The following is a 19,695-nucleotide window of genomic DNA, read 5'->3' on the forward strand; positions in this document are numbered from 1 at the left end:
ATGAATGTTTTATTTTATTTTTTACATAAAAATAAAAGCAGTGACACTATCATTTCAACCATTGTTGCCAGATACATTTTAAATATTTAATGTCATGTTTTATTAAATTAATAGAACAGATATTATATTTTCTAGTCTTCAAACAACAGATTATACAACATTTACCTGAGATGCATTTTTAATGCATAAAAATTGCTTCTGTAAACTTTCCTGAGTGATGATGCAAGCATATTGTTGAGTCAGAGCTGATTTATTGATTAAGGTTAGTAAAACTTGTCTGATGACATAACGGCTGAATAAAAAGCACATTCAAATAATTATGATTTTCACAATGTTGCTTTTTTTTTTGTTTGGTGTTGTCGGCTTGCAGAATCTGCTTCCTTGTTTATAGGTTCAATGCCATTCTCACACATGCTGCGACAAGCATCCCTTCATCTTAACTTGTGTGGTTTATTTGTGAATGAGTGTGTTACACAGACAGAGACAATGGAGCTGTCATTGAGGACGTTACTTTGAGCTGTGTAGAAGGTTGATGATTATTTCTCCTGATGTTGTGGGCGCTGGGTTGCATAATCAGATCTTGGTTTACCATGCTCTTCCCCAGAGCATTTTGCAGGCAGTGCTTGCTCTCGCGTCACTGCAGCCTCAGCACGAAGCCCTCTGATGTCGTATTTTTTTTGAGACGTCAAGGCGATGAAGGAATGAAAATGTTGCTTTGGATGTTTTTTTGTGCATATAATAGGGTTTTTGATCACACTTTGTCATAGTGCTTGTTTACAGCCAAATTAATTCCTTTAAGCTTTAAACAAACAGTTTTTCATTTCGTCTTTGATCCAAATGTCAAACACTTGACATGCAACAGAGATTCAGAGAATTATTTGCCAATTAACGTTAATATAATTATTTATATAATTACCATTGTTCACTTGAAGAAAGACAAATAATATAAGGTTTAAAAATGTTCAGCTTTATTTTATACTTGAAGCCCTGCATACTCGCACACTACTAGTTTAACTTATTTATATTAAACTGCTTTTTTATTTGCATCCAATTCCAGCACAGCGGAGCTTGTTATTTTGACAATTCCCTAAATGGCTTATTAATCCTATGATAGATAAAAAAAAATGTGAGCATAGAATTGCATAGCTGTCATAATTTTGGCTGTGTGCTTTATTCCATCATGTTGTTTTCCTTTCATCACAGAACCCTGTGTGCTTGCCTCTGTCTGTCCTTGGGATTCATTTGCACCTCTGAAATGAGATTGAAGGGAAACATTATCTGTTTAAATGGGGTTTTTTTTGTTGCCAAATCAGAAAAACTATATAAACATGAATGGTGGACTGACACTGTCGTACTGTGTGTTTTGAAATCCACTGTTCTCCAGGCCTGCTGAAGTGTCAGATTGAATTTAGGCTCCGTTTACACCTGTATTGAGATTGCATTTTGGTCGATCGGATCACAATTAGACGAGGGAGAGGCATACACATTTACAGCTCTTTTGTCCATGGCCTGATTTCTTTGAGGGTAGGGACTTTTTCAGATCTTTCGATCTAATGGACGAAATAAGCTCGTGCAATTTACATATGACCACGACTGGAGAAAACAGAAAAACACAAGGAGAGCAGCAGCTTTAGTTTCTGCTTTGATAGCCGCAAGACCACGCTGAAATTGGCGAGTTTGTGTTAGAAATCAGGAATGGTGAGAGTACATTTTGCTTGGTACGTTTTTCATCTTCAAACCAAACTTGGTAGCCTGGTTAAAACCAGACCATTCTCAGTTGTAACTGAGTTATGGTCTGGCAAAGCGTCACAGACAAATCATTTCCAGAGGGGCGTCACCAATGGACGTCGCGGATAGACCTAAACCCAATCAGAGCGATGAAGGAGATGACGTATGCAGAGCGGCAGAAACATCTCCGAGTGTTGTTCTTTGCTCGGTTTTTAACAAAAGGGAAACGTTCAAATCGCTTAAAACAGACGCAAAAGCTGATTCAAACGAGTGATGTTCGACGGCGGCATCCATCTTTGTAATGTAGGCGACAAAATCTGCTTCAAAATCCCAGCGCTGTCATCATCGTGTAAAGCCCGCCCCAACGTTTCTGATTGGTGCCGCGATTTCGGCGGATTGGAAATGAGTTTGAATGAGCTCTTTGCCAGACTAACTTTCAGAGCAAATTTAAATTTGCCGGAAGTTGTCTGGGTTTTCCCAGGCTACAAACTTGGGTCTCCAGCCAAAGTTTAAATCCCATCAGGCTAGCGTGCTTCCGATAATGTTTATGCATTATGTCAGTAGGCGGAGATTAGGCGGTCTTTTGTGGCTGTTCGACCACGTGAGCGTTTACACTACAAAAGCGTTTTCGACTACCTCTGGAAGTGGTCGAAAGTGGACAAGCTCAAAATGTTTTAGACCCTGTTTACACCTGTATTTAGCATCGTCCACTTGTGATCCAATCGACCAAAACGCATCTTAATACCAGGTGTAAACAGGGCCTTAAGCCCCGTTCACACCGCCAGCGACACGCAGCGACAAAGCGACATGATCCCATTCATTTCAATGGAGCGCTGGCGACATCCGGCGACACGAGCGACAGTGACCGTTGGCGACAGAATGTGGGCGTGTCAAGCGACAAGAGACAAGCGACAAAAGTTGAGAAATTTCAACTTTATGCAAATGTGAAGCGATTTTCGCGAGCGACAACCAATAGGAAAGTAGACTTTCAGTGGAGCTCACGTCACCGTCTCGAGTGCAGGCAAGACAGAGGAGTTCGAGGGAGATTTCACTGTTTATATGATTTGACTGTAACCACATACATGGATATAATAAAATGAGGCATGGAAAAGAAACTGTCGACAGTCTCAGTGAGTTTAATTCATACATTTAAAGTTCGAGTGTTGTAATTTTGTGATGCAAGTTTAGCACTGCTGCAGTTAATTTTACAGTTTCCCCTGCATTATGTTAACTATTAGGGACAAGAAAATTGATTATTTGTCAAATTCGAATGACGTTTTAGTCATTTATGACGGAATGAGTGAGTTTAATTTGTTGATTCATCCATCGTTAATCTTGTAAATGATTTAATCCACTGAACACTGCTGTGGTAATATAAAAACACTCTCCCAACAGCATACTGTTTCTTTTGAGCCTAATTCCTAGTCAAATTAAAATGATATTGTTGTATATATATCACTTCTGGTGGTATTTTGTATAGATATGGCCAGGCGTGCAGTCAACCAATAACATTAGAGCAACAGCACTACGAACGCCCACAAGCGACTTCACAGTACAGAGACTAGCGACATGTAGCGACAAAATCGCTGGCGGTGTGAACGGGGCTTTACTTACAGTAGCAAGATTTGGGTGAAACGATCATTCCCAGGTATCATGAGATCAGCAAATTCCAGCAGTGTGGCCTGCTTCGTCCTTGTAGCTGTTGTCCTGACCCTCATTGATGCTCTTAATGTTAAGGTCTATGATCTATAGATGAAGCTGGATGATCAGCTGCTGAGTGGAGTTCTGCTTATTACATATAAAATGTATAAATAATAATTAAAAAAATATATGGTTAAAAAATAGGTAATTTATCACAATTAAAAATTATCACAAAAGTGGCCCATACAGCACAAGCACTATATTCTAAGACTTAAAGGGTTAGTTCACCCAAAAATGAAAATTCTGTCAGTAATTACTCACCCTCATGTTGTTCCAACCCCCTAAGACCCTCGTTCATCTTCGGAACACAAATTAAGATATTTTTGATTAAATCTAAGAGCTGGATCACTCCTCCATAGGCTTCTTAAGGGATCGAAACTTGCCGGCCCAAAAGTTATGAAAGACATCGTTAAAATAGTCCGAGTGACTACAGAGGCTCAATCTTAAGTTTATCAAGCGACGAGAATACTTTTTGTGCGCAAAAAACAAACAAAAATAACGACTTTATTCAACTATTCATTTCCTTCTCTGTTCGGCCGTGATATTTCACGTAGTGGGACTGCGCAAAGCTTCTAGGTTGTACGTCACACGTAGGCTCACTATTGGCCGACGCTGGTCATGTGTGTGATGCGTGACGTACAACCTAGAAGCTTTGCGCAGTCCCACTACGTGAAATATCACGGCCGTACAGAGAAGGAAATAAATAGTTGAATAAAGTCGTTATTTTTGTTTGTTTTTTGCGCACAAAAAGTATTCTCGTCGCTTGATAAACTTAAGATTGAGCCTCTGTAGTCACTCGGACTATTTTAACGATGTCTTTCATAACTTTTGGGCCGGCCAGTTTCGATCCCTTAAGAAGCCTATGGAGGAGTGATCCAGCTCTCAGATTTAATCAAAAATATCTTAATTTGTGTTCCGAAGATGAACTAAAGTCTTACGGGGTTGGAACAGCATGAGGGTGAGTAATTACTGACAGAATTTTCATTTTTGGGTGAACTAACCCTTTAAACCAAAACCAAACATGTTTTATATGATCTCAGTAATAAAATAAAATATGAAATGAAATAGAATTTTGGGTTGAGTCATTCCTTCGTTTCTATGCAAAAACTGCTTGGGTTAATGATGCAGGATGTGAATGCTTTCTATTAGTGCTAGTTTTTTGTTGAAAGAGTTTAATTTTAAATTTTATGTGTGTCATGGCTCCCTCCCATTGACCTGTTCTCCTGTAATAAGCATTTGCTCCCTGACTGTCTGCCATCAATTACACCGTAATATGACATAGAGCACCGCAGAGCCCGCTCGGCCCACTCCGGCATGCTTCTTCCTTAATTAAAGTGTAGGGATTGGTCTCAGAGGACAATCCTGTTAGATTAGCCCTTATCTGCTAGGCGGATGATCCCGGGATCTCATCTCAGTCCCCAGATTGATTTCAGGGAAAAGCAAAACAAAACACTCAACAGTCTGTCGATGGATATTCTGGAGCGCTTTGTCATGATAATTTATTTTACCAGATTAACTAGATTAGGCATCAGATCTTGAAGTCTTTCCATCTCCCCAGCAGTCCAAAGTCTTTTGTATGTGATTTTAATGTGACATCAATGCTTGTGAGGACTAGGTTAGTGTAATCAAGTAGCATAGACATCAGGTTAGTTTTACACCGTGTTCTAACAAGGCTGACTAGAGCTACTTGGTGCAGAGAAACCAAGCAACCAAAAGAAGTGCTTAGGACATGAACATTTCCATCAAATCTAGTTTTCTATTCTCAAGGTTTGTTTTGCAACAAAGTGACAAAGAAAAATATATATTAAGATGCATTGTCAAGGTTTTTAGAGTATGGGGGATGTCAGTGGTTCTTTTGCTTTTCTATTAACGCAGTGGGAGTTTGGAAGTCATTGTAAATAATTTAGTGTTATATGCAAGGTAGAGTTGCTCTATAGTGGTAAGTGAGCAGAGAGACGGGAAATGGATTTCCAGTGTTTACATTTAATAGTGACTGCTTAATGAAAGGGTGACCTATAAAGGTGTACTGCACTTGAGTGCCAATGCAGGATCACATGACAGATGGTTACTTCACTGTGGTTCAAAGCGTTCTGTGATTGAAAGAGCGTTTAACTACTGCAGTCTGCATAGATTTAAGGAATTATTAAATTCTCTTTTCATTGAATTTAATGACCTGGATCCCATATTTATTGCCACTTTAGACCAGAGGCAGTTCATTTGAGTGAATTTTAACCCTTTTAAAAACATTGTGAATAGTTTTCCATCATCCAATCATGCATATGTCTCTCTTTTTCTTCTTTTTCAGTGAGCAGAGTATCTGTCAGGCGCGGGCTGCTGTCATGGTATATGACGACGCCAATAAGAAGTGGGTTCCGGCTGGTGGATCCACAGGCTTTAGTCGAGTCCACATCTATCACCACACTGGCAACAACGCCTTCAGAGTAGTGGGCCGTAAAATTCAGGACCACCAGGTAAGAGAAAGGGGGAGCTGTGGTCTCCAATGAGTTGCCAATTATTAAAAAGCATGATGGATTGACAAACAAATGCTCTTTTCACAGGTAGAGAAGTAGGTCTGGGTATTGACACAAATTTCACAATTCGATTTGATTTCAATTCACAAGCTTGCAATTTGATTTTGATTTAATATTGATTATTTTGGATATCAGGTAGTACAATACATGGCAAATTTTCTCTACTTTAAAGGAACACTCTGACTTTTTTGGACTTTAGTCTATTCACCTTATCCCCCAGAGTTAGATAAGTCCATACATACCTTTTTCATCTCCGTGCGTGCTGTAACTCTATCTGACGCACCCACCGCTAGCCTAGCTTAGCACAAAGACTGGATGTAAATGGTTGCAGCTAGCATACTAATCCAAATAAGTGACAAAATAGCTCAAACATTTTCCTATTTACATGTTGTGATTTGTATAGTCACAGAGTGTACAAAAAACAAAGTCACATGAGACAGACATATTTTAACCGTATAAATACTGGGAACTATATTCTCTGAAGGCGAAGCACTGCTACTTGGGCGGAGTGATAACCGCAGCACCTGAGCTGCGCTCTCTGCTCCTCACCACGGCGCTGCGGTTATCACTCCGCCCAAGTAGCAGTAAATGTTATTTATTTATAAATATTTTATTAATTTATATTAAATAATTATATAATCATTTTGGTCAACATTTCAAACCATTTTTAGGCATTTATGATGCACTTTTGCTGCTTTTTTAATGTAGATATTTGCAAAAATAGAAATAGAATGGCTTTTAAAAAAAAGAAACCTCAAATTAATTGGGCTTATATTTTATAATATTTATTTATATTTTATAATTTTCTTAAAGTCCCCCTGTAGTGAAAATCAAGCTTTTAATGTTGTTTATATGTCTGTGTGGTGTTTTTAATATGCTTTCAGACAAACCATGTGCAAATTAATAAGTCAACACCATTGCTGAGTATTTTCTCCTTAAAACTGCAGTGAACCAAAGACCGTTTTGAAATCGCTGGTGTTTCTGACGTCGTAACCTAAACCTTGTAACCAAATCACGTCAATGTGTGATCCTCAAGTGGATCTCTTCGCTGCTGTGAGTGAGTGGAGGCGGAGCAAATTTGTACATTCATACGTATATTAAAAGAGGCAAGGGTATAGATTTACAATCAAACTATTTTAAGGCAAGTTTTTTTTCGGTTTTTTTCAATGAATTTTAAAAAAATATCTCATTTTGGTGATCAAACATGAGTTTTAAGGGATACAATTATTATCTATAGGGGGACTTTAACAATAAAGTAGGTATTGCTGCAAATTTATTGTGAATATTGTCACAGCTGAAGGGTGTTTTTTAGAATCTAGTCTGATATGGACGTCATAAAGGCAATCCACATCCAGTGGGTTTAACTGAGAGTCGTCTGCTTGGCCTTGTTGGCTTCCCCTGCAGAGAGGGCTCTGGTTTCACTGCAGTGCTTTGATGACCCATGACACCGAACACGGGAGGTTTGAGTGGCTCACAGATCAGCGCAGCGTGGTTTAAAGAGAATAACATCTCATGAGAAATGCTCCTGTTCTTGTTGTGATTACAAGAACGTTATGCTTTTTGAAAATGCTGTTCATTTTTCCTTTTAGTGATTCATTGTTGTGTTTTAAGGAAGAGTTCACACAAAGATCAAAATTCTGTCGTCATTTACCCGCCCTCAATTTGTTCCAAACAAATGCGAGTACGACTGTCTTTTTTCTGTGAAACATAAAACGAAGAAATGATAAATGATCAAGAATGTACTGGCTATTTTTTTTTTCTCATATGATGAAAGTGAATAAGATGAATAATGTCCAAAATGATCAAACAAGTGATCCAGATGTTAAATGCTCTATCTATATTAATCTTTCTGTTGCTACATGGCGCCATAAACTTCAGAAGATTTAATATAGTGCGCAAGTCATATGGACTAATTTTGTGGTTCTTTTTTTGTTGTTGTTGTTGTCAGTTTGTAGTGTGATAGGATAGCCCAGGTCACTTTCACTTTTATTCTATGTGAAGGAATCGCCTGTTCTCTTTTTGTGTTCCATGGAAGAAAGAAAGTCATGATGGAGAGTAAATGATATATATATATTTTTTTTTTTATCACCATTCCTTAAGGAAAAAGGCTACATGCACTTAACAATACTTTTCTCCTGTTCAAGATTTGGGAATGTTGTTTTACTCAGAGTAACATTGACCTTATCTATCGATTTGAATTGCAGAAATGGCCTCTTTTTTATTTTTTTTTCTTCTTCTAGCTATTAATTGATCAAGCTCTCAATCTATTTCCTGACCTGAGACTGAATATTCAAAGATTTATGGGTCAAACAGAAATTAAAAAAGGTCACCAAAACATTAAAAATCCCATTTATTTCTAAAGCATTAATAATACTGTATTAGTTATGCCCTATAGCTACTGTATTAAATGGAAATGGTAGAAAAATTCAGGATTTTTAGGTTCTGTACAAGAACCCTTTCTGTGGTTAGGAAGCCATTTGTCTCTGGGTTTAAGGTGGCATTTGCTGAGATTAACTGTAGCCCTGGTCCCATTATGAATGCTATTAACATGTCTTATATAAAACTACCATGTTCGCATTCAGGAAACATGGTGTGGCAGTAAAAACTCTGTTCTGAATGCTTCTAGGTTGAGGGCATATTACTGAAAAATGGCAGTGCTTTTTATTGGCGGTATTTCAAAGTTCATGACATTGCTAAAACATCTACACACATGTGAGTGGTATGTGCTGCTTTAGCAACCTTTTAACCTGTCATCTTTTTGTGTATTTTGTGAACTTCAGTATGTAGTGGGAGAGACTTAACTGCCCCTTAACTTCTAAACACTCAGGATGGTTGACCAAGGGACCTCCTTTTAATGTTGAATGTTGCTTGTAATGCATTTTTGTTGTAAAAACATAAAATGCAGCATAATAAAAAAAATCTATGTTTTATATATATATATATATATATATATATATATATATATATATATATATATATATATATATATATGTATATATTTTTTTTTTAAGTGATAGTCCTTTTATTTTTCCCTGAGGTCCACTTATAATACATAATTCAAGGTTTCATGCATCAAAAACCTCATACATGAACATTTTGTCCTTTAGAATGAAAAGGATGGGATTTTTTTTTTTTTTTTTTTTTTTTTTTTTTTTGCTAAACAACATTTCCATTTGAAATGAGTAGCAATGCTTGCTTATGTTTTGTAATTTTGATTATCCATTCTTTTTTTTTTTAGGCCCAATATAGTTGCTGCTGTCCCATCCTTCAAAACAGCCTTTTTGTAAAGTCTGCATTATATATTACCTGACATCAAGGACTTATTTGTATGCTGTATCCTGCTATAACCAAGTCCATTATATCCTTGTTAATAGGCAGCCAATCATTTTCTCTATGAAGGTTACTCCGTGAAGGCTGTGCAAGATTGTGTCTGTAAATAGCATAAGTCTTCAACTATGTTGTCACTGTGTTGAACCATTTTTTTAGTCTGGAGTGTCCAGCTGTTTTCTTTTTATCTATTAAGGATTATTTTAAGTGAATTCTGTTTCTAAGGCCTTCGATTATTAATTGAAGAAAGTGTAAAAGGTATATATTTTTTTATTTTTCTATCCCACCAAATAAGTCTCTTAGGAAATACCTGTAATTTGTAGGTAAAAAGTCATTAGTAGGTTGATTTCCATTAAAAGTATTGACCGTGTTTAACATTGCTATGTTTTAGCATCCCAACCAGCTCTCCATAGCAACAATGGTCCAACCAATGATGTGAATTTTAGGCGGAGCTATCTGTTTTTTCAACCAATGGCTGATGGAGAGTGTTTTGAAAACCTTTTTGGTAACATACTTTTTTTTTTCTTTTTTTTTCTTCTTCTTGTTGCACAGAAACTACACTTCACCTCTGCATACTAAATTTAGAGCGTTTCATATCACGTAATTCACTGCTGGCTACATATTGTATATGTATTTAATTAGTGTCTGGCCCGTTCTTTCTTTATCTGTTCTTTTCCTGTGAAGAAATTAACCGTTAAAGAAGCCTTTTTCTTTTCCTTTGTTTGGATGAGGACACTTTTTAACACTTTTAAGTGAAGTGCAAGGTAATGTGCACTTACAGGTAACCTTTATTCAGCACTGAATGTGGTGGTTGCTCCCTGCTACACAAAAGGCAGAAATGCTGAGGGGGTGATGACACTGTACATGACTCATTGCTATTTTATGGTTATTCAGTGTTTCGTGAAAAGCCTATTTCTGCCTCTGAGAGTAGCTAGGCCTTTTTAGTCCTGGTTACGTTAATAATTCATGACCGGCACAATCATCACAGTGATATCTGAGGATGGAGTGTATCAGATTCCTTCTGGAAACTTACTGACATTTGTTGATGAGCTATTCATGGTGGTTTAATGACCGAAATGAGTAAAGCGTTGAAGTGCCACTCACAAGGCAAATGTCAACACACATTTTACGTTTGACCTATGATAATAGCCTTGTCATCTATATATAACTGACTGTCTTCAGATCTATACCTGCAAGTGTGCCAGTAAATAGTCATTTAGTTGACACTTCTTAGCACAGATAGAACAATCCATAGCAAGCTGAGCTGGGCTCATCAAAAATGAAAACGAAAGTATATTACCAGTGGTTAAAAAATGTAATATATGTATATATATATGTGTGTGTGTGTGTATATGTGTATATGTCTATTATATACAAATATATAATATATTACATGTATTTACAAATTTAAAAATATATTTAAGTATACTGGTCCAGTGTGGTCCAGTATGGCATTCAACAACTAGCCCAAGCCTGTTCACAATTTGTGGACTGGGATGGCATTCAACAACCAGCCCAAGGCAGCTTACGGTCTGTGGACCAATCTGGCATTTAACAACCATCATATACCAGCTTACAATCGGCAGACCAGTCTAGTATCCAATAAACCAGCCCAAGTCAGCTCATAATCTGCGGTCCAGTCCGGCATCCAAAAACTAGCCCAAGCCAGCTTACAAACTGTGGACCAGTCTGGCATTCAACAACCAGCTTAAGCCACCTCACAGTTTGTGGACTAGATCTCAGTGCTCTGCGTGTAGCACAAACTGGCTACTAGTCTGTGGACCATCCTAGTGGCCTGCAGTCAGCATAAACCAGCTCTCAGTCTGTGTCCCAGCCCAGCAGTTTGCAATCAGCACATTCCCGTTACCAGTCTGTAGACCAGCTCAGTGGCCTGCAGACAGCATAAACCAGCTCTCAGTCTGTGTCCCAGCCCAGCAGTTTGCATTCAGCACATTCCCGTTACCAGTCTGTAGACCAGCTCAGTGGCCTGCACTCAGCACAAACTCGTTATCAGTTACCAGTCTAAAGTTTTAAAACAAAAATAAAAAATAAAAAAATAAATAAAGTTGCCCTCCGAAGAGGGGGGGTGGAGGTGAAAAAAAAAATATATATATATATATATTTAAAAAATATATACACCATTTCCCAAATTACATGCGGTTATATACGTATCAGTGTCTTTAATGCACAATTTCACTTTGTATGATACTGTTTAGCAAGAAACGATTACACACTTAAAGATTTTTTGATGTTGGAGTAAAAACAATGGAAAACTGTCCAAAAAACTTGACTAAGTTACATTTAGGGGCTGTTTACACCTGGCCACTTCATGCGTTTTCTCAGATCGGATAGCTATCTGATTTATCAAAACGATTCCATTTACACATGGTCACATAAATGTGTTTTTGCAAAACGGATATAAATCCAAAAGCAACAGATATTGCTGCATTTTATTGATCATCAGCTAATTTCAAAATCAAAGACCGCAATAAGAGAGAGCGTTAACAGAACTGGTAAGATCATTTTGTTTCTTTACTTTTAATGAAGATGATTGTGTGTTAAGTAGGGTGACCATATTTTGATTACCAAAAACCAGGACACTCGGCCCGCCAAACAGATACTCAAATGATACTCGAAGTTTACTCAAAGATGCCTTATTAATTTCAATACATTTAAAGTAGGCTATGCCTCCTCTGTATGGATAGAAAATTGTTATATTACAAGACACAAATTCAGATAGGCTTCTCAGAGGTTACTCAACATGTTTTATTATGACAGGTTTCAAAAATAATGAATGAAATAATGATAGAAATAATGTCTCTTCTGTATTAGACAAATAAATATATAAATAACTAAAAGAAAAACCTCCAAATTGAACAAAAATAGCTCTCACCAACTTACAAAAACGAACTAACAAAATATATTTATATCTTTAGTTTTCTTCCTATTTATCCTGTTTTTCTTCCTCATCCTCCTTGTTTGCCCATCTATATTTTGCTGTAGAGCTGATCTTTCCCAGCAGTTTTTTGAAAACCAGGACATTTCCATCACTTTATAAAAGTAAACAGCCAAGACGGCCAGGACAGGACGTGAAAACAGGACATGTCCTGGGAAAACAGGACTTTGATTTGCGATAGTTTGTGGCGCGTTGGCTTGATGAATAGATGCTCACTGCGGTAATGCGTGTTGCAGTAGCGTCGTCATATCTGACTATAACATGACAGATAGCCTATATAACACGCTCTCACACGTTTATTTTTTAGCATTTTTGGGAGGAGTAAAATTTACATATGTGGTTTCAACAACCAGATGCATTTACACTTGTCCAGTTTCGTCTGGAATGCGGCCCAGACCTCCTCCTGAAGTGGTTTGAGCGATCGGATTCAAATCCGTCTCGAATGCGTTTCGGAGGGCATTTACACCTGGTCTTTTCACGATCGGATAGCTATCCGATCACAGACAACGCATGCAGTGGCCAGGTGTGAACAGCCCCATATAGAACCATGGCCCAGTTTTTAATTCCTGTTGCTCAGTTTCATTAATGTGTTGAGAAAACTGAGAAGTTTTCTGCACTTGTCAGTTGTGACAGGATGGCTTACAGTTCACAGTTCCTTTTATAACGCTTGCCAATTAGTTGCACTTCTTATGATAATTACATTGATGTCAAAAGGATGAGAAATTGAAATGACTGGGAATACAGCCAGTTACCACAGAAGCTTCGAGAAAGATTCACCCTGTTGAGGACATGCTTTTAGGAGAGTTTAAGTCAGTCAAGTGTTTGATATTTAAGTATCTCCCACCCATTTGCAGTTACCATATTTACCAATTCGTGTTAATGCTGTAAATCCTGTCTGGAGCCGAGCTGGCCTCAGCGACCTTTGTGAAACTTATAAAGAAATGCTTTTACTTTTTTGTTATCTACAAGAATAGAGGTGCTGCGTGCAGCAGTTTTTCAATCTCTAGTTCGTCCTTGTGAATCTTTTAGAGAACGAGTCTTGGTCGCTGAAGTGCAGTGTTATCTGTCATCTTTCAGTAATGCCGATGTTTCTGCTTTGTGGTGGTTTATCGAGAGGTTTTAGAAATTTTTACTTGAAACTTTTGAAGCCTTGAGTTTTAGCGGCTTGATCTTATGAGTAACTTTGCATATGTTTTTGCAAAACACGGAATATGTTGGCCATGCTAAACATGAGTTTTATTAACATGAGCAATTCCAGTACAGATGATTCTTTAAAAGGGATAGTTCACCCAAAAATAAAAAGTCTGTCATTTACTCATCCTCAAGTTGTTCCAAACTAGTATGAATGTCTTTCTTTTGCTGAACACAGAAGACATGTTGAAGAATGTTAGTAACCAAACAGTTGACTGTCAACACTCAACTGTTTGGCTACCCATATTCTTCAAAAAATCTTCTTTTGTGTTCAGACGAAGAAAGAAATTCATACAGGTTTGGTCCGGAACAACTTGAGGGTGAGAAGATGACAGAATCTTCATTTTATGGGTGAAATATCGCTTTAATATGCTTGAAAACATTGATTTTAATGTGTGTGAACTGTGTTTAGTGCCATATTTTACCTGTGAAATTTTATAGACTGCTCCCTTTGGCTTATTAGCGGATATGCAGTGCTTCAGAGTCCTCTGAGCTTTCAAGTTCAGTTTCGACTTGAATTTCAAAACAAATGGTATTCAAGCATCGACACCATTTATATATGCTGTTCTCTTCTGTCAACAGGTGGTAATAAACTGTGCCATTCCCAAGGGGCTGAAATATAACCAGGCCACGCAAACATTTCACCAGTGGCGAGATGCACGGCAGGTGTACGGCCTTAACTTTGGCAGCAAAGAAGATGCCAATGTATTTGCCAGTGCCATGATGCATGCCCTGGAGGTGCTGAACTCTCAGGATGCAGGTGAGAATGCTGTTTTCACACCAGCTTGCAAAGCTTAATGATGTGTGAATTGTGTGAACTGGCTTCTGTGTTACGACACCATTACGCTGCATTCCAAAAGTGATACTCGGACACTTCGGAAAAATCATATAAACAAAAAAAACAAAAAAAATTACGACTTTATTCTACTATTCATTTCCTTCTCTGTGGGCCGTGATATTTCACGTAGTGATATTGCGCAAAGCTTCTAGGTTGCAAGCCTAAATCCGCCTCACAAACAGCTCGCCAGTAACAAAAGTTCTTTTTCGTGGATTATATCGCTTTAACAGTTAAAAACACGGAAAATTATGTCAAAACACTGGTCTTGGTGAGTAACGTCGTAAAGACGGTCGGTTATGTCTTAAATAAGCATAAAACGCGTGTGACAGACAGTATAATGAAACAGTAATGGATCCGTGCACTAGTTCTTAAAGTGAACGCAGCCATATGTGTCTGTCAATAATTTTGTTGTCAAAACAACATAATATTGCATTAATTGTAAGGAATCAGAATTAATAGCCTATGTATTTATTTCAGTCAGGACTAAAAGACTATCCAGTGTTATTTTACATTGGATTACTTTATTCAGTTTCTGTGGTATTTCTGACCTACCCAAAAAACTTTCTTTCTTTTTATGTCTCTTTATTTGTGTCTTTATTCTATTGTATTTATTTGTGCTACTTTTTTCAATTTAATTCAACGATTGAAATCAAGCTTCCATGTGTTGCATAAACTCTTAACAAATAACTAAAACATTTAGGTGAGATCAATGTAATAAAAAATTGTCTAAATATTTATATATATTTATTTATCTATATCTATCTTAAACATAAAATAACCTGATCCTGTTTGATCAAGGCGTGCGACTGTTCTGACTTTTCAGCATCAATTTTGCATCTTGCATCAAAATCCTGTCTATTCATTGTATGCATTTAGTGTATAGTGTACCTAAAATATAAAGAGTTTTATATACAGGTTTGTGGCACTTAATTAACCACTTGTAAACTTATGTCCACTGTTCTTTTTATAAATATAGGATTTGTATTACATCTATATTCATTATAGTCGAATCGAGAATCGAATCGGGAATCGAGAATCGAAATCTAATCGAATTGAGAGCTTGCGAATCGAAATCGAATCGAATTGAGAGCTTGCGAATCGAAATCGAATCGAATTTGAACATCTGAATCGATCAGCCCTATTTATTATGTAGATACAGTATGGAATCTACACAATTTCTATTGTATTATTTACTTAGATGTTTCTTAGTAAAGTATGCACTTTAAAAGTGTGGTGTAATTCAGTGATATAGTGTGAGTAAAAAGTTAAATTCGACAAATTTACTTAACTTAGTTGATTTTACCTAATTCTATATTTGAAATTAAATAAATGAATTATAATTAAGTGTAATTGACTTAATTACTTCAATTAAATTAATGTTAAGTTCAGTAGTAAGTAGGTTTAACTTGATAATAACAGATAAGTTGTACAGAGCAGTAGCAGTAAAATTTACTTAAAGTCCCTGTAAAGGCAATTTCAAAAAAAAATTCTAAACACATTATAAATGTTAGAAATGTATTGCTAAAACATATTACAAAGACTGTGAACTGTGAAGTACTGAATTGTGGAGTTAGACCGTTAAACAGTTTTTCACCATTGCTATTTTCCGGATTTTCTGGGCGGGGCTAAAACAGGGCTCGATGACGCACTGGAGCCCTTGAGCTCCTGGACACGCCCCTACTTGATGACGCACGGGAGCCGCTGAGGCTGGCCGCTCCGAACAATTATAGAGCACATTCACATCAGTTTGCGCTCAATCGCAAATTACTGTCAGTAGTGAGTACTATTAGTAACACAGCCTACAGATTGCTAGCTAGCTATGCCTTCGTCGCGGAAATGCGTACTACCTGGATGCGATCACCGGATCACGTACAAAACAGATCGGTGTCCTTATTTAAATTTCCGAAAAACGATTACATCAAGAAGAAGTGGATTAATTTTGTGAAGAGCCACCTTGATGGAGAGCTGAGGATCACCGCCAAAACCCGCCTCTGTAAGTGATCATTTTACATGGGATAGTTTTATAAACTTTCGTCGGAGATAACTGTCTGGGATTCACTGATAATCCGCTGTTACTGGTGAATGGGGCCGAACCGACTCCCGCCTGGCCTTCATCCTCCCGTCGCGCCGACAACTGGTGCCATCATCGGCAGTGCGTGCCCACCGTGCGAGCATCCATTCCGGCTGTAGAGTTGAGTGTGGACGGCATAGTCTATGGTGGACGGCAGCTTTCCCGTGAGTGGGCGTGGTTTCAGCGCAGCCAGTGGACACGCCCCCAGCGTTTGAGAGCAGAGATTACTGCTCATTTTTTCAAGATTTTGATAGCTTATTTTATGTACTTGCTGGCTTTTTTTATCATTCAAATTTGGCTGGGTGACTAATAACAAATTTTTCTGTGGTGTGACAAACTCAAAACACATACTTAATTTTGACTTTACAGGGACTTTAAAGCTGCAGTCCTCAGTTTTTCCTCTTTGTCGCCATCTATGTTCAAAATCTGCAATTGCAGTTATTCGCGGGATTATCAAGTTTACGTGAGTTGTACTTCAACACCCTCGACACGGCACAGCGTGGATGAACACAATGTTTGAGGCGAGTGTGCAGCTGTCTGTCACCGCGCTGGTGTGGATACTGGCATTCAGAATCACAGATTATTCTTTTTGGAAGTATGACCAACATTTTCACCGGAAAATGTCATCTGAACTAGTAAGAAACATCCACTTTTGTTCTGGTTCTGACATTGCAGTAAATCGTGCTGATTAAATCTAAAAATCGCTTATCATATCATGCAAAACCGTGCAAATTATACTTTGTTCTCAAATTGTTAATGTTAACAACGTCAGCAGCATTGCGTGACTACATGTAATGCCCTTCTGATATGTATCCTTGTTTTCGCATGGGTCCGGTTGCAGTCTCTTTTTTTCTGTAGCCACTCCGAAGTCCAAACAAAGTCTTTTTGCTAACCCTAACCCTAACAGGTGAATCTGTTGTCACTGGTGATTGTCGTTTGAACCTTTCTGGATCCGCCATCAAATTGATCAGTTTAATTATATCAAGTGCTGTGAGAAAAGGCTATAAATCTCCACCTCCAGCATCCTCACACGCAATATAGCCTACTAGCCGAGACTCCTTCTTTATGTGTACAGATGTGAAATAATGATGCAAAGACATGCTCGAATTTCCTGCGGAAATCCACCAGTACCACTGGAATTAAAAACATTATTACAAGCTTACCGTTTTGAATCGAGCTAAGACAAGCAGAGAGTTTTGAACACTGGCTGGTTATGTATTTTCTCAAATATGTATTTTGGATAATTTTTAACCCAAAAAAAGCTACGGACTGCAGCTTTAAAATGTGTTAGTGCAAGTTGTTACGAGGATTTTATCAAGTAAATCCTACAATTTATTTTTCAATGTATAATAATAATAATAATAATAGTTATTATTATTATTGTAGAAGTAGTAGCAGTAGTATTTATTTTAGTGTTTATTACATTACTGTTGCCACCATTGGAAAATGGATTTTTGCCACAGTAACATCAGCCCTTAATCCTGGTAAAATACTGAGAACTGAGTTGGACCATGACATCACGGTTTTCTCCAGAGCGGCTATATATAAATGAACTAAATTAAAAACTTTTTTATACCACAAAAATGAAACATCACTGAACTTACTCAAGTTGGACTGTGATGCCATTTTCTTCTGGAAACAAACTTTGTTGCATTATTTTCCTGTTATCTTTGTAAAGCTGCTTTGAAACGATCTGTATCGTAAAAAGCGCTATATAAATAAATGTGACTTGACTTGATGCTTCAGATTACAAAATCTTCAAAATCGTTGTTTTTATTTTATGTCAGACACCAAATCTATCAAAAACAGTCTAATTAGTAAATGTTCTATTACTGTTTTGTGTTTGGTGCTGGTGAGCCCTGCAGAATTTAATTTTGTTCTGGTCTCTGCCCAGTTAGTGAGGTCACATTTGGAGCCAGACTCAGCCTATTGTGCTCAATTAATTGTAATTTAGCAAACGGGGCCTGCTCACAGGGGGGTTTGTTTTGTATGCGTGTTGTTTATGAGAGAAAGAGAGAGTCTGGGTTACCTCTGTTTGTGCTGATTGGGTTTAGGGGAGGTGCCTCGGCTTGTGAATAACAGTCTGCTTGAAATCCATTCATCTGTAGTGGTTGCGTCTACATGTGCTCACACACGTGTCGTTTTCTGCCCTTTTTCCTCTGCTGTCTGAGACCCTGGCCCGGTCACAGCAGGGGGTCATCCACATACCGAGCTCAATGTTCTCAGCGTGGCAGGGCAGTTCATTGCTGAGGTTGTTTGCCTTTAGAAACAAATGATGCTTTGTTTTGTGGACTGGACTCTGCTTGTCTCTGAGATATGGCTGATCAGTGAGTTCTTAACTGTTGCATATTGAGCTGCTCTCTGTTCTACAGTGTATCACAATAGTAAGGTCATTCTGTTAACCCCATACTGTGTTTGAGGCAAAAATGCTTTTTAAAGGATCGTTTGTATTGATTTCAGCAAAAGTTGGATTTCATTATTGGAAAACAATGTTTCAGTGATGCAAAGAACAAATATCAATGTCACAGTTTGATTTTTGGCTTGTAGACCCATGCTATAAATTACAGACATGGCATCTGAGGACTAATTCTTCTTTTTCTCAGAATTGCTTTATTTCCAGATTCAATCATAGGCTCGTTAGAACTCGTACGCACATGCACACTCTTCAAAAACTGCGCTTTAAATCTCCTGACGAACTAAAAGACCCAATTTAAATTAGTATATATTCTGAATGAAAGATATAGATTTGTACTTAATGTCAGCAGTAATCATTAATTACTCACCCTCATCTCGTTCCAAACCCATAAGACTTTCGTTCATTTTTGGAACACAAATGAAGATATTTTAATGAAATCTGAGAGAAATCCCTCCATTGACAGCTATGCAACTACTTTGACGCTTCATAAAGAGATCGTAAAACTAATCCATATGAATTGAGTGGTTTAGTCCAAATTTTCTGAAGATGAATAAAAAGTATTACGGGTTTGGAACGACATGAGGTTGAGTTATTAATGACAGAATTTTCATTTTTGGGTGAACTAACCCTTTAAGTCCACATGTCATGCAAACAAGAAACTATGCTTCTAACCACAGGTCGAGAGCTGTCGTTCCAACCACACAACTTTGCGATGCTGTTTGCGAATGTTTGTTGGAACTATTGATTTTAGGAAACGCAGTCCGGAGTTTGTTTGACAAGGTTCTGAGCATTAAATTTTTATTTTTTTACTACTATAGTATTTGTTAGTATTTTTTATTTTAAGACAATCAGATCTAATAAAATTAGAATGTCTCTTTTTCAAATGGTTAGCAATTCATTCAGTGAGTCAATTCGTTCGGATAATGATTCACTGAT

General features: G+C 37.6%; 1 protein-coding gene across 8 annotated transcripts in view; it reads left to right on the forward strand.

Annotated features, from left to right (window-relative positions):
- The window catches only part of enah (ENAH actin regulator), a 112,277-nt gene that overhangs the window by 45,473 nt on the left and 47,109 nt on the right, over window positions 1-19,695 (forward strand). For all 8 annotated transcript variants that reach the window (XM_056269535.1, XM_056269534.1, XM_056269532.1 and 5 more), the window contains exons 2-3: window positions 5,735-5,900; window positions 14,017-14,194. In XM_056269535.1, the coding sequence (XP_056125510.1) occupies window positions 5,735-5,900; window positions 14,017-14,194 (344 nt within the window). The remainder of the gene's footprint in view (window positions 1-5,734; window positions 5,901-14,016; window positions 14,195-19,695) is intronic.

This window comes from Rhinichthys klamathensis, unplaced genomic scaffold, assembly GCF_029890125.1.
Source record: "Rhinichthys klamathensis goyatoka isolate OS25496 unplaced genomic scaffold, OSU_Roscu_1.1 h1tg000281l_1, whole genome shotgun sequence".
Taxonomy (NCBI): Eukaryota; Metazoa; Chordata; class Actinopteri; order Cypriniformes; family Leuciscidae; genus Rhinichthys; species Rhinichthys klamathensis.